The sequence below is a fragment of the Ambystoma mexicanum genome, chromosome 8 (genome assembly GCF_040938575.1).
Source record: "Ambystoma mexicanum isolate Mex_15411 chromosome 8, UKY_AmexF1_1, whole genome shotgun sequence".
Taxonomy (NCBI): Eukaryota; Metazoa; Chordata; class Amphibia; order Caudata; family Ambystomatidae; genus Ambystoma; species Ambystoma mexicanum.
Genome location: NC_090929.1, coordinates 893,246,982 through 893,266,216, shown reverse-complemented (window position 1 = coordinate 893,266,216; position 19,235 = coordinate 893,246,982). Strand labels below are relative to the sequence as shown.

General features: G+C 38.2%; 1 protein-coding gene across 6 annotated transcripts in view; it reads right to left on the bottom strand.

The window, feature by feature from the left end:
- The window catches only part of LDB3 (LIM domain binding 3), a 501,927-nt gene that overhangs the window by 214,322 nt on the left and 268,370 nt on the right, over nt 1–19,235 (bottom strand). For 2 of the 6 annotated variants that reach the window (XM_069610774.1, XM_069610775.1), the window contains exons 7-9: nt 12,955–13,124; nt 8,886–8,922; nt 4,336–5,857 (exon numbers count right to left, since the gene is read on the bottom strand). The exons of the other annotated variants lie outside the window; for them this stretch is intronic. In XM_069610774.1, coding sequence (XP_069466875.1) covers nt 5,761–5,857; nt 8,886–8,922; nt 12,955–13,124 — 304 coding nt within the window. In that variant the 3' untranslated portion in view covers nt 4,336–5,760. Of the gene's footprint in view, nt 1–4,335; nt 5,858–8,885; nt 8,923–12,954; nt 13,125–19,235 lie in introns of those variants that run through there. 6 annotated transcript variants of the gene reach the window in all.

Here is a 19,235-nt window from a genome sequence, read left to right as displayed (position 1 = left end):
TGTGATATGTAATTGCATCATCTGCTCCTGGCCATGGCTCTCGGTCTGTAGACATTTGTAGCATTTGCCTTCTTAAATTTGTAATCAAGAAAATAAAGCACCCTTGGTTTTACCTGAATATTAGACATTACTATTTTTTATTGTTAGGGAATTCATTGAGCATAGACCTAGCTTTAGGAAGCAGTGGAATGCTTTACAATCATAGGGGAAGAACAAGGTGAGAGAAGCAGAGAAGCAAGGGAATGAGTGGGCAACAGCAGTGGAGGGAGGGCAATTTTTCAGCAAGGGATCTAGATGCAACTAGGGGAGGAAACAATGGGGATGAAATCACCCAGTTTCAGAAAGGGGTGGGAGTGGAGGCTGTGTGGACCTAGGTGTTAGGGAAGAGCCATTCCTTGAAGAGGAGTGCATTGAGCTCCTTCCCGAAAATAGAAGCAAAGGGTGAGTCTGATGTTGACTGGGAGGTGTTTACAGACGGTTTATAGTGATGAAATCGAAAACAAAAAAGTCGAATGTAAAAATGTCGAAAAAAAATGTCGAAAAAAAAGTTGCATTTTTTTAATGACTTTTTTATTCGACCCATTTTTTATTTACCCAATTTTTTTATTCCCGGACCCCAAAATAAATATATAATAAAAAAAGAGGGAATTCGACTTTTTTTTCGACTTTTTTTTCGACATTATTGTCATTCGACTTTTTTTTTTCTGACATTTTGACTGACGACCTTTACAGACTCCTGGGGCTTAGACAGAGAAGGGCTGTCTACTGGTTCTTTCCTTCCTGCACTGGCGGAGTTCATGCCTGCACATGTCATTACTTCTAGTGGATCATAGGCCTCCTGGGACATGCCTGTTTCAAAGATAGAGTTTGGATACAAAATATACTCCTGGAGACCGCTTAATTTTGCTACCAGCTCTGCCATTTAGCTATGCAGAACCAGCACAGACGTGCAGAAGAATATATCTAGGGTGATCTATAGTGGGCATGGCACACCGCTCTCTAAACCTAAGCACCAGGAGGCTGTATCTGGGAGATGAGATTTGGGAAAGTGAAATATCACTGTCCAGACCAGCTTGCAGTGTTTCAAAATAGTATTGGAATGCTTAGTAACTTAATCCAATAAGCTCTTGCAGCTATACCACCCCTTCTGCAGTATTTGGAGGGCGCATTCTGCTATTAATACTTTGACACATGTCAGCAGGAGCTGCAAATGCCAGAGTAAGAGTCGGTAACAAAACCCAGAGCTATTTTCAACGTCTCCATTACAGAGTTTCATACCGAAGGGCTGCCAGCAATGTAGATAGTATTTTCATTTTGCAGAAGCAGAACAAATATTAAGTTGATGATTACAAAATGTACCAAATTTCCATAAATCCCATTTTTACTTGAGAACATTTTCAGCTTTATGATTGGTTTTGAGCCCTGCCAGAATTATTCCACTTGCATGTCAGTTGAGAGGGTATCAGGTAATAATGTCCCCATACATAATGTCTCCAGAAAAAGCCATTGGCGACATTATATATGGGGACATTATGTATCGGGACGGGTTGCGGGGATGTCTCCTGCTCCCCTTGAAAAAACAAATCTGCATGTTCAATGTAATAATGTCTCCGCATAAAACGGCGACTTCATTCTCAGGAGACATTTTTGCCACGAAATTATTACATGGAACCATTGAGAGTGGGTGGAGCGGGCTCTTCTAGTAACATTCAGAAGACTTGGTTAATGGGCAGATTCAAAATGAAGTTACCATGAGCAGCTTTGGCTTACTGAGGCAGATGGGGCAATAGTTCCATCTACAAGTGTGAGTCAGAGTGACGTATAGTAACATATTTGTCAATCTTCCCCTATTTCGTCAAATTGTTTCTGATGTCCTTTTTAAGCGTGCACCCATCGCTTTCAGATTTATAAGCAAGGCAACTCTCCTGAACTTAGGCCTTAGGGAAAGTGAACTGGTTTCTGGGAAGTGGTATGTTATGCTGAGGTTCAAAACAGCTGGATGACATTTGTTTTTTTTCAACTTGCGGCAGGCCGGTAGCAGACTGTTCCACCGGCTGTCAGAATATGTCCACAGAGGTAGGAAAAGACCATTCCGCTCAGCTTCTGCTCCCACAAGATGCTCCAAAAGCAGAACCAGTAGAGCCAGGGAAGCAAGACGTGCAACGCGATAGGTGATGATGTGGAGCTCTATCGTTTGCCCAAGGCAGTGATTTGACTGGCAAGTCTACCACCATGATGGTTGGTTTGCCATCTCCAGGTTGATCCATTTTAGTGGATCTTAAACCCTGGGGTGTATTTCTGTTTGCGGTTTAGCACTTTTAACGCTGTGAAGCGACCTCCCATGTCTAACTTAGAGGTTGCGCACATCAGTTGCATATATTTTCTATTGTCTCTTGGTACTCTAGGACGTTATGCTCCTACAATGTATCCAACAGGACTTTAGAGGAGCTCCTTTCTGAAGATCAGTCCAGCAGCACTATTTTTTTTGTTTATGTAGTTCTGGGATGTGGGTTATCTGCTCTGTTTTGTGTGCTACTTTTACAGCTGTGGGATGGATGTGTTTTCATTAATTGATTCTTGTTTCTACTGTTACTTCCATGCATATATGACAAATTAACTGGTGATGTGGGTTATGCATGCCTCTTTATGACTGTTCAGATGGTAGTGCGATGGACAGGGAGACTTATTGGTGTCTTATTTTGTCAGCTGGAAAGAGGTTATTTTAAATTATTGTTCTTATATCTCTTTTATTATTTGTATGTACTTTTGAGAGCTTTTGTTGTAATTGCTGAAATAAATCATATGAAATGAAAAAAAAAATAATAAATAGAAGAAGCTTAGCCTCTGTCCATAGGCTGATTAATTTTGAGCCTTGTTGATATTCTCGACATATTTGCCTAACATTTTTTCATCTGTGCGGGTCCAGTATGTCAGTCTCTTTATGTTTCATCCTTCACTTGGCTATCCATGGACTATGTGGGATATGAAAATGCCACCATTTTGTCTGTTCACACTGCAGAAAATGGCCAGGCATGTTTATGACTAGGCAGGGAGTGAATTGATTATTTACCCCACCTAAGGAAACTCTTTTAGATTTAGCCACGTCATTTGAGAAATGCTGGGTGATGTACCCCGTGCAGAGAAATTTCATCCTAGCAACAATATGAAGTGCAAAAGCCCAAATGCGGTGCAATTTAAATGCTTAAGATCCCGCTGTCACAGTGGAGTTGAAAAGTTTTTTTCATCATGAGGTTTTTCTGATTGGCAAAGGTATCAATTGAACACAGCAATCAAACCTCATGATGTTTAAAAGTAACGAATATAACATTTTGGCCAAGGTTTGATAGATTGAGGAACAACAAATGACAGCTTTATCTAATGGGACTAGACGGTGGACTATGCCTAGCTTGTTTGTAGATTTATTGGACAATAGCGATAAATAACGATCTGACAAAAAGATGTTATATTCCAAAGAGAAAGGTGTTTGTGAGGATTTACCAGCCAATCAAAAGTGGCGTTCCTGTCCATCTTAATGTCCTCACTCTTGTCCGGTCCCAGAATTTCATCCAGCTAAGTCTGAGCAGGGCTCCTATTTCTTGGATGGGACTTCAGCAATTAGGTAAACAAGATAATTCCTTCCTTTTACTTTCACTTGCCATTGATCTTTGGTGTATGCACTATTTGGCCAGTTGCACGCCTAGTGCTTAACACCTACTGCATCCTTCGCTTTAGCATTAGTCATGCTTCTCCAAGACATTAGCTGATAACCAATGAAGTTCAATGGGGAGCATTGCTGGCACATATTTAGGACCTATTTAAAATGTGTAATAAAGAATTGTCAGTTTAGTTTACCGGCACAGGAGTTAGCGTTTTTCAAAGCAGTCTATCAATATGTAGAGCAGCAAAGCCAACTAACATTTTTCCGGTTACAGAAAATCCAGCATCAAATGGATGGGATTGATATGGCAACCTTTGCTTAGAGTCTTGAATTTCTGTGACCTTGTTGAAGCCAACGCCATTGTCCATTAAAGAGGGACTGAAAGCCTGTTGTGACCATCACCTGAACAGGCTGTAAAATAGACTTGCTGTTCACCGTCTACAGCAATGAGGTGGTTGGACCATGTGAAAGACCATTGGTAGAATGCAATGGGCTTTGCTCTATCCAGTCACACAATACACTACAATCTGCATTGAACAAAGGAGATATTGGTGCTGGGGGGGGGGGGAGGTAGCAATTGGTTAGGTCCAAATCCAGAGGAAGAGAAGCCAGGCTTTAAAAGGACTTACGTTTTAGGGTCTTTTTGTGAATCGCAAAACAGGCACGTCTCATTTAACTTGGTTTAAAACCTTTTATTTTCAGAAAAAACAAGCATATGCTACTATTTACAGTTGTATTATTAGTAAATGCTAACAGAATAAAGGGTGCACATTTCTTGATTTAAAATAATGTACAACACACATCCTAACACACCTCACTGCAAGCCATGTCTTGGGCCAGCTTCCTATTCTTCCGCTTAGTCTATCCCATAGCATAAGAGCTACATTCCAATTCCCCACTAAAGAACAATACTTATACCCTCAACAGTATCCCACCACTTGCCTTTGCTTACAGCAAAGAACTACATTCGGAAAGAAAAACTTGGAGCCATCCTTTTGTAGGAATTAATTTATGGAGGGCACAATGTAAATGAATATTTGAATAAAATGTAATAAATGTTTGAAATTAGAGGAAATATTTACACCTTGTGTAGGTCATCCCACTATTGAAAATATGTATATGCGTGTGTTTGTGTGCTTGTAGATATAATACAATGATTTTATGCCTTAATTAGGCTGATTGTTTAAATATTTCTTAGCAGACTACACCACAGAGATTCTATGCATGCAGCAGAAATTAAAGACACAAACCCAATGCCTTCTGCATGCCGCAAACAGAATAAATTAGTTAAGTAAATTGCATGTATGAGTGGCACTGCCTCTATAAATACTGATTAATTCAACTATTCAGTACAATTATCCACATACATTAATTATCATTTACGTTATTGGATATCTAATCTAAATGTAATATTGGGAGGTAATGTTTCATTGATGATCTAAGTTATTAATCTGCCTTTACTATAAGATTTTGTTCAGGAAAATTTACATAAACTACACAATTTAAACATGGGCAATATGGCTATATCTTCCGTACTATTTAAAAAAAATATGTGTGTTATTAATTAGTATTATCTTTTGGGAAGATCATAGCGGGAATCTCACTATTTAAATGTACAAATAAATAATTGCAACATATTTTTCTATTACATTAATGTCTTCCAACATGACAACAAAGTACCCTTATATAATTAGGGCAGGGCTCAGCAAGTTTTTCTTTCCTATTGCTCATATTTGAGTTTCCATCAGCATCCCTCTTTGAAAATAACACCTTCCCCAAAGAAAGCCTGACAATTTTTCCATTTAATCTTTTTTATTTAAAAGGAAAAAAAGTACAATAGTTAAATCTTTTTTTCCAACCAATGCTTAAAGGGGCTATGTAAATCTAACAGACTGCAGAACAAAAGAAAACCTGTTAACAACCACGAGAATGTTTTGATTTTTAAGGTTACGAGATGTAAAACTAACAGAACAGACAGGCACTCAAAGAACCACCCCATCCCCGCACATTATCGTCATATATGTATATCACTCTCCTAATTCTCAGTACATTCTTAAAGGTAATTCTCTGCCCTGTTGATATTTTTTGTCACATGTGGGCATTTAACTTTTGACATTAAGGATTTGTGCAGAAATGCCGTGATGCCAGTTGCGCAATTTGGCAAAGCGTGGGCTGTTACGTTCCGTTTCAAACTTTTCCCTGTGGCATGGAGAAAGAGAGAAAAAGGAAAGAAAAGAGGAGGAAGAGAAAGGGGGTTAGGGATGTGGCCTCCACTTCCCTGCCTACAAACATGGCAATTTATTTGGAACCGCCCTCATGTTCACCACCACAAACATGATGGTGTGGTCAGCCTCCAAAGGAAACATACAGATTACTTTCCTTGTAGGTTTATATCTAACAAGGTTACTTTTAAGTTGTTTTCGTTGGATTAGATAGGTCTGCTTTTGCATGAAATTACTTCAGTTTCCTTAGGCAATTGCGGATGTCCTGGAAACTGCCCTGTTTCCAAAGCGAATATATTTCATTGCTAATATAGTCCATTGCAATGAACCATAAGAAGTCCAACTGTGTACTTCTAGGGATGAAAATACCTGAAGTACAAATACCAATCATACACAACAATTTCAACACCAGTTTGGCATTCTAGTTTGTCCCCTGGACCAGCGTTAACAAATTAGCCTGCAAAAGTCCACAGGTGGCAAGCACCATCACCAGAGCAGACCGTGATCATTACGCCTGATGTGCCAGCCACAGCCCATTTATCCAGTCTGCGTGAATCATAACAGCTTCAGTTTATCTTTGCATTAAAGACCCTTCGCAGTAACATTCTGCATGTCTTCAACATGGCGTGCATGTGTAATTAAAACAGTTAAACGTTGATGCAGCAACAGAGCATATCTTTGCATCCCACGGGAGAATTCATGTTGCCCATCTATTGGGAATGTACAAGAGCAATAGTATTGTACCATCTCTCCACGTGCATCAGTAGAGCGGGCAGAAGAACACCTGCATTCACAGGCTTTGTCAAAGACATGCTGCACAATCTAGTTAAACAAGGCAACTATTCCTCACCATAATCCATAGCAATAGGAACTATAATCATTTCCCACATTTCTACTGCCAAAATAACATCAGACTTTTCTGCAACATGATAATCTGATAAACCACAGTTGCAGTATTCTCAGTAGAGAGCTGGGTCGAGTAAGGTCACTGGGTCAGTGTAATACATTTAGCTCATTATTTCAGGTCAGAAGCAGGTTTACACCATCATCAACTTGAACCCCTTTTCCATCATTAAGGACACTGGGAAGATGGTGGTCAACTGAGCAAGAAACTATTCTCCATCACAGGAATGACAGAGAATTACAATGCAACTTCTTCAGTATGTAATTAGCCTGACCAGCAACCATGATTGAACATTCTGGAATAATTCAGAATGAGAATTCTCGAGCATATTTCTAGATTAAATATAAGGAATGACAATTCTTAACAATCTGGCATCAAATGATGCCACTTTGCCATTATTTCTATTGCTGCCCACTCCAACATAATAATTTGAGAATTTCGATACCTGTATCAGTCAAATAGTAGCATGATGAAAGGTGTGGAGCCCTATTTTAGTAAAGGCTCCAACAGGGTACAGATTGACTTTTGAACTTGCTAACTGGTATTCCAGGATATATACACAATTACACAAATCATTTTCACTTTTATTTTCACCTTAAGCCACCTGGTAAATTAAGAGCCGAGCAAGTGCAGCCCAAATCTGAAAGTGGCTGCGTTTGTTCCCTCTCTTTCATTTAGGACTTGGTCCCTGTCAGTTAAACTCCAGACAGCAGCACATAACTAATTTTCAACTTCAATGTCCATGTTTTTCAGTCACTGCTACTCAGTAAGGGATAGCTACAACTGATGTTAGTGCAATCAAACAAAATTAATGAAACCAATTAAAATGTAAGTGTGAGAGTGTATATAAGCTTTGTGTTTTGTGAACCCATTTGACAGTAACCAGAATTCCTCACAAATAAAATATCTCACATTTTATAACATTTCCTTAGGGCTCTTTTGCTTGAGCAAGCCTTTCTTATATCCCTTATTAATACTAATGTAATACATGCTTCAGAGTCTACCTAGTCCCCTGAGGGTGCAACCTGGCTTCTCTGTACACTAAGAGTTAGCAGCCTTTAGATCTGCTGTGCGTGAAACAGATTAACTTTGATCAAGCACAAGAAAACACCATGGGCCATAATGAGACAAACAATTAAGTGTGAGCAATATCCTGCACCCCTTAATCCGGGTAGCAAAATCAGCATTCCTACTGTGTCCTTTCATAAGAATGCATGTGTGTGTATGTGCTGGGTTGTATACAGCATATTAGCTGTGAAGCAACAAGACCTGAAGGCATTTGCCCCAGACATTTGTCCTCCTGCCCTCAACAGTCATCTGAATGCCCAATGAGGTATTTAGAGCCCTTCCCCAGTTCTTTTACTGTCAATACCTCACATCTGCCGCCAACTAAATCCTCTTTGTATGTCACAACTATGTCACTTTTCCAATATCTGGGTACCGGGAAATATTTTCCTTCAACCTTTACCTGGATCATGTGCAGAAGTGTTCCTCACAAATACTATATCGGTCAAGGTCCAATGAACCCTATTCCGTTGGAACTTTGGTTTAACTTCTGAATGGAGCAGTTTCATGATCAAAAGCAGACCTAACAACAGCACAATAAGCAGTATCCTCTGCATAATAAAGCTGTATAGAGAAAACGACTCACACAGATCCTCCCAGCAGCTTGGGATGGTGCTATGCAGAAGATACAATATTGTGTGTCTTATCCAAGAGCAAAAATAGATCTTGCTTTGGTTTGGAAAGACGGTATTATGGGGTAATCCACAAAGTGCCAATGATATTGCAGGGGCGGCTTCCAAATAAATCGCTCGTATGATTTCAACACTACCACAACATCGTTCATCTGGCACCCATTTCAGCAGTTTATGGCGTGCATGGTAAATTGGTTTGTGAAAACTAATTGCTGTTTAGAATGGTTGCACATTGCCAACTTGTAAGCCAATAGCAATTTAAAAGTGGGTTATTTTTGAGTCAATGTGTTAAGAGCCAAATAAAATATAAGTCATGGTTTATTTCCAAATGGATGTATGTTTCGAGCACTAGGCGTCAGTTATAATTAAGTCAAAGGCCACAGTGCTTGCTGCTAGCAGCCTACCTTGATCTCCTCAAAGCATCCTCATCTGGATCTTGCACTGAAAATTGAAACGAAAGAGAAGATTAAATGACATAGCAGATAGCATGCACAAGGAATTAGAAACACCTGTACACATAGTAAACATAGAAGTGAGCTTTAGTATGGACCAATGGCCACCTTTGGATTGTTATCACAGGTGGATTGCATAGAAATGATGCAATCCACCTGTGGTAATCAGCTAACCTGTTGCAATATAAATGGTTTGATTGTGTTTGTTTACTAATTGACACACACACACACACACACACACACACACACACTCTCTCTCTCTCTCTCTCTCTCTCTCTCTCTATCTCTCTATCCCCCCCCCTCTCTCGTTAAAAAGCTCTGTACTGAGAGAGACATGCCGAATTACCCTGTTAATTGCAGGGAATCACAGTATTGACATTGCATATCACTTTACTGTTGAGGTTACTTAGTAGGAAATGTGAAATCATGGCACTAAAAGGAAAATGCGCTGAAAATGGTCCTCACAAAGGTAAACTGTATGACTTGTCACTCATACGGTGTGGACCGGGCAAGGTTGCTGCACCGGAATAGACATTCTAAATTACTGGGAATGTAAATGCTGGCATTTTATTTTAGCCAAGAAAGTCAATTGCGTCCCTTTCCTAATAGTATCTAATGGAGAGGACATATGATCAATTTTTTAAAATGTTCAGTACGCTTTCCAATAACTGTCCATGACTAAAATGGCAAATTAACAAATTATAAATACACAAATATTAAGGGAATTGCTGCAAGATATCGGGGCTTTAACAGTGCTTTGGGCATTCTGTAAAATATGGAATGTTACAATAATTGCATTGTTTCAATGCAAATCAAGAACCCTTATTTATTATTTATTTACAGGAGGATCTCTTTTGATCACAAAAGAATGTACAAAAGATATGAAATCAGATTTGATGGGAGGCAGTGAGCTACTTATAATGAGTTGAGTTTGAGGAACATTCTGACCAGGTTGTGGGTGAGAGAAAATGGAACTGACACTGGGAACATTACATAAGTGGACATACATAGATTATGGACAACGGAAATTGGCCATTTTTAAGTGCAGATAGGTGGTAAGGCCAGCTGTGATCTGGTTGGGACCGTGATGGGTGAAGTGCTACAGTGGAGACAGAGAAAGTGAGAGACAGAGGCAGGTTTGAGGTGAGGGAAACATGTTAGCTAGCAGGCAGACGAGAGGGAGGTCAAGAGGGTAACTCAGAGGTAAGGAGGTAGGATTTTAGTTTGGTTTTGAATAAATCCATGTGGACTGTTTATCCAATATCCGGGGGAAGAGAATTCCATGCAAGTGGAGCAAGAAGAGAGAAGGAGCGGAAGCGAGAGAAAGCAAAGGTAAGGCGAGGAGCCACAGGGGTAGTGAAGGAGGCAGAGTGGAGATTACGAGAAGGCTTGTGGAGTTGAATAGAGGAGGATAGATACATTGGTGTCTTACCATGGGTAGATTTGCGAACCAGGAGAAGACATTTAAATCTGGCCCTGTTTTGCATCATCAGCTATCCAGCCTGGTGATGGTACGAGGAAGTAGGTGTGAAGTGAGGGAGTTCAAATAGAGTCCTGGTAGCAAAGATAATGTTCTTGTTGAGAGGATAGAAAGCATAGTTGGGGAGACCAAAGGGGATGCTGGTACAGTAGTCCAGTTTAGAGAAGACAAGACTGGTTAAGAGATGTTTGGTGGTGTTAAGAGGAAGGAGGTGTCTGAGTTTCCTAATATTTAAGAGGTTGAGGTGAGCTGCTGTTCCAGTTTTGGAGATGAAATTAGAGAAGGTGTGAAAAGGCTCAGAGATGATGCCGAGGTTTCTAGCTGAAGAAGAGTAGGGGAGAGTGCCAAGTGAGAACTGGATAGGCAGAGGAAGAGATGAGAGAGAACTCTTGGTAGGCAAGAAGAGCACCTCTGTTTTGGTAGAGTTTAACATCATAGAGTGCAAAGCCATCCAATATTTAATGGCAGATAGACAGTTGGAATGTTTTGATGGAGAAATCAGGAAAAGAGAAGATTTGGGTGTCACCAAGAGGTGGTACAAGAAACCAAAGGAGGAGATTAGTATCCCAAGAGCAGAGGTGTAGAGTGTAAAGAGAAGCAGACCCAATAAAGAGCCTTGTGGGAAACCAACAGTTAGAGGAGTGGGTTGAGAAGTTTTTCTCCAGGAGACAGAGAATTAGTGATGTGAAATGTAGGATTATATCAAGGCAAGGGCTTGATCGCGAATCCCAAGAAGAAAGAGAGTATTAAGGAGATCTGAGTGATCAACAGTGTTAAAAGCAGCAGACAGATCACAGAGAATTAGGATAGAGGATAGGCTGGAGTGCTTAGCAGAGGCGATGAAGTTGGGCACATTCATGAGAGCCGTTACTTTGGAGTGACTGGATCAGAAACCTGCTTGTAGGGGGTTTCAAAGGTTGTGGATGTCTCAGAAATTGGTAAGACAGTTGAACACAACCCTTTTGAGCACTTTAGAGTAGTGCAGAAGGAGAGACACAGGGTGAAAGTTAGCTGGTAGGTTCAGGTCAGCCCCTTGCTTTTTTAGGAGAGGAATGCCCATGGCTGTTTTGAAAATGGAGGGAAAGCAAGTAGAGTCGATGGACAGGTTGAAGAGTTCAGCAAGGTGAGAGCCAACTAAAGGGGCAATAGGCTTGACTAGTTGAGGAGCTAGAGGGTCTGATGATGCACAAGAGAGGTTACTCTTCATAAAAAGAGATAGCACTTTGTCAATATTAGTGAGACTAAAGTGGGAGATAGTGGAGCAGGTGGGGTGTAAAATGTAGGAGGAGGGAGTGTAAGGAAGGTCAGGAGAGATTTCCAGATTTTGTACATTTTTGCAGCAACGTATTCAATTAGATCAGTAGCGGTGAGAGTGAAGTTGATAGTCAGATTTAGGAGGAGTGTGGAGTGAGTTTAAGGTGCCTTATAGCCGGTGAGCATTGTTGGAGTGAGGGCCAATGAAGCTTAGGTAGAATTACATTTTTGCTCTATCAAGAGTGGACTTGAGAGAGCTCAGGGTAGAGCGGTAGCGTTGCAGGTCCTCATGAGAGTGGGAATGGGAGATGGCTTGCATTTCCTTTTAGTAATAGGTGAAGCAAGTGGTGAGAAAAAGTCCGAGGGTGGAAAGGAGATGATGGTGGAAACAATTGAGTGATCGGATATGGATGGTTTAACAGTAGCATTAGTGGCTGAGAGAGAGGTGGAGATGAATAAGAAATCCAAAGAGTTACTCCGTGTGTGGGTAGGTAGGTTATTGATAGAGTGAAGAGCGTGGTCACTAAGAAAAGACTGAGGTTCAGATTTCTGAGAAGTGGTTGGAGAGGGAAGGCTAAATTCACCTTGTAGAATGAGGGGATGTTTAGTGGAAAGAGAATCAAGGAGTTGCCCAAGTTCATCAAAGAATGGTCCAGTGGGACCGGGACGGCGATAGATAGAGATGATGTGAACCGAGTGAGTAGAACAATTGTAGAGATGGTGAATTCAAAAGGTAGGAGAGGACTTGGCATTAGAGATTAATTCTGAGGCGGGAAGAGAGTAGGTGTTTGATTCCTTCATCTCTGCCAGTCAGTCGAGGAGAGTGAATGAAGGATAGATTGGAGTCATGTAGGGCTGCCAGAGTGACAGTGTCAGATGGAGAAATACAGGTTTCAGTGATAGCAAGAAGGTTTTAGGGGAGGAGAGCTGGAGTGAATGTGGTCAGTGATAAAGGATGTGTTGTTGCATACTCCCCTCAAGCACTCATTTTTAATTAGCATGTACTGTTATAGCACATTCCTAATCTCTTGTGCTTTGTGTACAACGTGTTGTATGAATTAAATAACCCATTCATTCCACAGTTGCAAATAGGGGCGCATATACATATGTCTACAGATCCAAATGTTGTTTGTTGATGAGGGAAGATTCAATAACGGCAACAGTGCATAGGGAAGCATTCCAATGTGTTGACATGTCTTCATTAAAACACACTACATATGGATTCAAAGAGTTTTGGTGGTGTTTAAATATCATTAATAATTATTGTTAGTAAAACATATTACTTACTGTACTCGGTTCCTGTGATCTGGGCAAGGACACGGAAAGATTTGGACTGCAGGTTTGCCGCACGGCGTGCCCATTCATCAATCTCATCCTCACCCTTGTTCTGATTTTTAAGCACAGCCTGATACACTGGAGAAGCACTGTCTACAAGAGGGTCTTTAACAGGGAGGGTACTGCAATGCAGAAAAGTGTGCATGGTAAAATGGTACATGATAGCTTTGCCACCTGCAACGAAATTGGGATTCGCTTTCCAAACATGCAAAATGCCACACAGACAGACAATACATACTGATACAATGACTTTAAACATTTATTGCAGATTGATAACCTTTGGAGACAAATCTGCAACAATAGAGGAACTTTGCAAAACATTATCAATTCAAGAAAAGTATTTACAAGGTATCATTGATGACTCAAACAACCCCGCATCATCAATAAAGTATGTAAATACTGTTTCTTCAGTCAAAATTCTATGTATGGAACATTTTGGTGTTCATTTTAAATGCAACATCTTTCTAGAGCATCTTGTGTATTTGGTTCATTGAATTAACTTCAGTGAATAGATTTGTTACAAAATTTCAGAGCCACCATTCCACATATAGTATTTAATATGTATGCATATGTATTGTTTCATACATGTACATATATAGATTTTTCTCTGAACAAACTATACACATTCTCTGCATACATTTCCACATGCTCAACTAAAAAAGGTGTACAAAAATACAAGACTATGCATTGGATAAAAACACATGCAGACAGAGCGAGTTCAATTTCTGATTACGATTTCAAATTGTTCTAGTGAGTTGTAAAAAAAATGTATAAAGACCAAAACGGTCTTTCCATGACCACAAAGCCATACAGTCTGATCGAAATCTATTTAGGCATCACTTTCAGTAGTAATGTTAAGTATACTCTTGAACAACAAACTTTGTTTTGTAGAGCATTCTTAAACTAAGCTTTAGGATGTTAGGATGGAGAAAATCATTCAGAACACAGTAAACAACACGGACAAATCATGGTGCTAGAGTGGCGCCCCACCCTTAGTGTCACATGTGCTGATTTTGGAAATTCCCCATTAAAGACCTGTTTAAATTATCCTTGCCTCTGTATATCTAAATTGTATACCAGCCAAGGCTAAACCCACATTAAAAACGAATTAAGTGTTTTTTTCTACCAAATATTCAAAAACAGCCCCAGGAGAACTAATTTAAATGTCAACTGTTCTTTTAATTTGGTAAATTGATTGATAAGGTCTGCTTCGGTAATGGAGGTTTACAAATCATTGAAATTGTGTTCCCTGAATTTGATAGATTTGTTTCTTTTACACATTTAGTGCCCGATTTACAAAAGCATTTTACAATGGCAAAATCCCATTGAAAACGGTTTGTAAATCAGGCTTTTAGTGTCTGGAATGTTTATCCTGGCAATCGATAACAGAAACCCCAATAGACTATCACTGGCTTTGACCATTAAACTTACTACAGGTGTGGGTGAAAAGTGAATTCTTTTACCTAATTACACTTCTATAATTTGTTCCACTTATGTTTCATTTGGGATTTATATATTTTCATCTACATTGAGAAAAGATTGCATTTCCTTTCCATGTGTATTCCTAAAAGTACAACTTTCCTTTCCAATGTATACAAATCACTACTGTAGCAAAATGCTTATACTGCTATTTATCCAAATAAGGAATGTTTGGCAAATATTCTACCAGTAATGTTTAATTGTTTTTTCTTAATTAAGTTCCAAACTCAAAAGATACACTCTTAATAGAAATAAAAAACAATATTTTGAGTATTCAAGTTGCTTTCATTCCTCTGTTTTTCATCAGCTTGTTTCGAGTAATTAAATCATTACAGCTAGAAATGTCAGGTCGTTCATCAGCAAATATCAGTTAAATTTACAAAATGAAAAATCCTGACCTGAAGTGCTTTTTTACATAAATAAATATGTCACAAATGCCAGCGCTACAAATATTTGCCTTGCGGTAGCTAATCATGTGTGTTTGAATGAAGCAAAATCTCAATATTGACTGAGCTTTGGTCAAATACTCCTTAGAAGCTGAAGGCCTGCACAATCCTATTTAATATACATGCCTAGTACCCACCAGGAATGGGGGTGACTGTGTACATTGTAAACATAAGAAAGAAATATTTCTCTCTTAACAGCCCTATATTGGTGACAGATTCAGCACCATGTGATTTCATGGCAATAGTTGTTTTAAAAAAATAGTAGAAAGTAATACATATTTTAAATTACCATTTTCTACGAATCACGTTTTTGGTTATTTTTTATTTATATTTCGGCATTTCAATTTATAAGCAGCATTATTTGATCATTTTGAAATTGCTAGAATGAAGAGAAAAGATTATGGTCATTGTGAAAATAGTATTGTGATCATGGAAGAATGTCAATGGTCTTTCTTCATCTACAATAGTAATAAGGATTTTTGTTATTGGTGTTGGGTTTAAGGACAAGAAGATGCTGACAGATTATGTTAGGGTGTATCACAAATGCGCAAAGATAGCATGCATTAACAAACTTCAACACAACGCCATGCCTTGTGGGAAAGTCCATTCTTCTAATAAGGTCCTTCCCATAGGCTTATATTCCATGTTCTCTATCAAAACACAGCCATTATTTTACCAATTCCTTCATATGAGTACACAGGTATACATTTGTTGTCTCACACACACGCACGCACACACACACACACACACAAACACACACACATATACACTCAAACCCACAACACAACCATCATACATGTAAAATTTAATTGTGCAAGCAAGTGGCACTAGAGCTGGTTAGCTGTTTACTTTCTTGTGGCACTAGAGATGATCAGCTGTTTACTCTCTTATAATCAGAAACTGTAAACCTAGCTGAAAACAAATCCTACACCAAAATAAAGGGTAATTATGATTTAGGAAACAGTGTTTAATTTAAAAAGTATGGATGAACACTTTATATTCTCCTTAATAGAAATGTAAATGACTAAAAGAAATTACAGAAAACTAATGTCCCCAATTTAGTAAACATCATTGGTATTGAAATGGTCAATGGTGGGTTATTTTACCATGATTTTGAGACATAAAACAGCTTTTACTTGAGCAACTACAAACCCAGCTCAGAGTGCCTAATATCACATGACATATAAAGTCAATAAAACCTCTTTGTAAATTGGCAGCCTTAAAGATAATTTAAATAGCATTTATATAGCCACATAAATACAAATCACCTGTTAAGGAATATTTTTGTATATGATACAACATTTAGAAACAATTGTCTTATTATATTACATTTTAAATGTTCAATCACACAATGTTACTTAAAGCTCGGTCCCTTAGTTTTCTTACACAATGACCAGATGCCACATTTGAAGAGGTTTTATTGAACATCTTTGCATATGAAAAAAGTCATAATTTCTCAAGCAATGTTTGGTTCTTGGCATGATAATTCAAGTGCTACAGAGAGCTATACCGTAATGTTTTCATTTGACAGAGAAGGCGTGGAGCATTTTTTGTTATTGCAACCCTGGCATGAGGTTTTGGCTATTTTCAAAAATAAATACTATCTTACATAGTATATAACTAAATACTGTGTTTAAGCCCTTCAAACATGTGGCTTTCTCACAGAACTTATTAGAGATATTTTTATGTACATATATGTTTACAAATGGAACTTGGTAAACATTAATATGTGCATATGATGTTAAGCTGATCAGGTTGAAAGCAGATGTTGTTCAATTTTTCACAAGTTCAATTAGAAGCAGAGTGAGGGCTTAATTCCCAAAGATGTTACCAGTATTAAGTCTCAATTACTCTTGACTTCCTCCTGCAAAGGGCTATTGGATTGACAGAAATACTTCCCCTGAGTTATTGGACCCAGACTTATGTCTGACTTAGATGTCAAGCAACATTAGAGTTATTCAGTGTAACATCTTATGTGAATCTAATAGTCCCCCAGGTGTACATTGAGAGTACATCAGACATAATCCTGCTAATATCTTGGTGAACCATGCCCTATTTCTTACAGCAGACAATATTGGGATGAATTTAATCAGCATTTTTCATTAGGCTAACCTGGTACAAAATAATGTTCCTTTATGAAACAGAGAGAATCATACTATTACTAATCCCTGCCTGACCAAATTTCTAGTAGGTCATACTTTCAAGCCCTGCATTGTCAATATATGTGATGTGCAGTATTTTTCTGATCCAACTATGACTTTAAAAGCCAGTTTATAATACATTTCATCAATACTAAACCATTATAGAAGAGGTAAATCAATGATAATCTACCGTTTGACTTTTGCATAACAGTTCAACATTTTCTTTTAATTTACGGCAGAATTCATTTTGTAGTCTTAAACACAGAGCAGTAAACTGCTCTAAATATCTGAAATAATACATTTATTTCTAGTTTTGTAAACATAACAAACCAAACAGTGAATGTAATTTGATAACTATGAATCTATTTGTGCAGTAAAACATCCCTGAAGTTTCACTGAAAGGAAAAGGAGTGCTAAAATGCAAATTTGAAGCAAAAGACATCAAAGGCACAGCTTATAACCCATATGGGTCTTGGAAGCAAATGCAGCTGGAGGCAGCTTGGAGCAAAGCACAAACAAAGGTATTATTTCAGCTTGCAAGTCACATTTATAGACACTACGGAAGCAGACCACTAAATTGAGTGTTGGCATCATTCGATAATGGGAATGTGCAGATAGATCATTAGATGGTTAGATATTCTAGGATCAAGCTTCCAACTAAGCAACATTTAGGACTACTAGGAATTCTCAATCTGAATATAAAGATTTTTCATCAAAACTGGATGAAGCTACTCAAGAATATTCTTTACTACACTACCCCTTATGGCTGATAATTCTTAATATATTTAATGAGTCCTAAATTAATTTAAGGTAGGAATACTATAAATTCTACTACAGATGACACAGGTGAAATATGTGTAATTTACAATCACCACACAATCACATATAATTCACCATTTATTATTAGCATAAATCAATTGGTTTAAAGAGGATCAAGGAATGGCTATGTCTATTAAGAACAAATTAGTAGTATTTAGGCTGAAAATGATCTGAGAGCCACAGTGTCACCCCTACATCCATGTAAACACGTAATTTCAACTAGAAAATAAAGAAAAAGTGATCTAATTATTATATACAATGAAACCAAATTACTGAATAGACGATTTATATGTACAGTGCCCTTGAGAAATATATTGAGCATAAGATTGGTGGTGAGGCCACTATATGTTTTTTTTATAACACGCCTATGATGCATGAGCATTTCCTATGCCTTTTGTGTAAGTCAACCGAATATGTTGATTAACAGCCACAAGGGAATATTAGTGGGGTTTCACTGGACTATAAAATTATCAGTGGTTATGATACAATTAAAAGCCAGATTCAGAACAGCAAACTTCAATTTTGTAGTATTTTAAACTACATTAAAACGTATTTTCAGCTACGTATGCCTGGTGATTGTTCCTGGACATTTGAGAGCGAACAAAGCACATTTGATTTTACTCTAAATTTCGTGTTTTCTGTAAAACATGAAAGGAGGTGAAACACATATCACTAATATAAATGCACTCCATATGCACATGTACCTGCTGCAAATTTACTAAACCCAAAGAAGAAATGGCCAACACCACATGCTCATTTCAATGGGCTCCTTATCTGTGCTTGGAATACAAATGTTTCAATGCTGTGCTTTTTTAAAGGTGCTAGATTATAATGTAGTTAAAGTGAACTTTATAACTAGGAAGCAAACATAATGTAAACACATGCCTGCATTAAGGATTTAATAAGAGGAATATCAGTAATCAATTTAGGATATAAATAGCAGCAGAGTAAAACATGTAATTGAACACTCTGCATTGGGGGTGTTTGGGATTAGGTTATGTTAAGAATACCTCATCTATAGATCAGTTCCTATTTAATGTGGACACCACAAGTATATAAATCTTGTCTGGATGCTGAGATACAGTGTTAATTTAGAACTTTGGAAAATAGACATAACAAATAAGTAATTGTTAATTTTACTGGGGTATTTATGAGAATTTCTGAAGACTTGATTGTGGGTAACTCTTCTGCCTTAATATTTACCAAATTTCACAGGTTTAATAAAAACTGAGTTTCCAATTGACAGAGTGGTTATTAGAAGGTCAATATCATTCAGTCATATACAATTAAGGATCAAGGTCACAACTGAAATACGTTGTCAATAAAAAACAAAAATGGCAAATGAAGC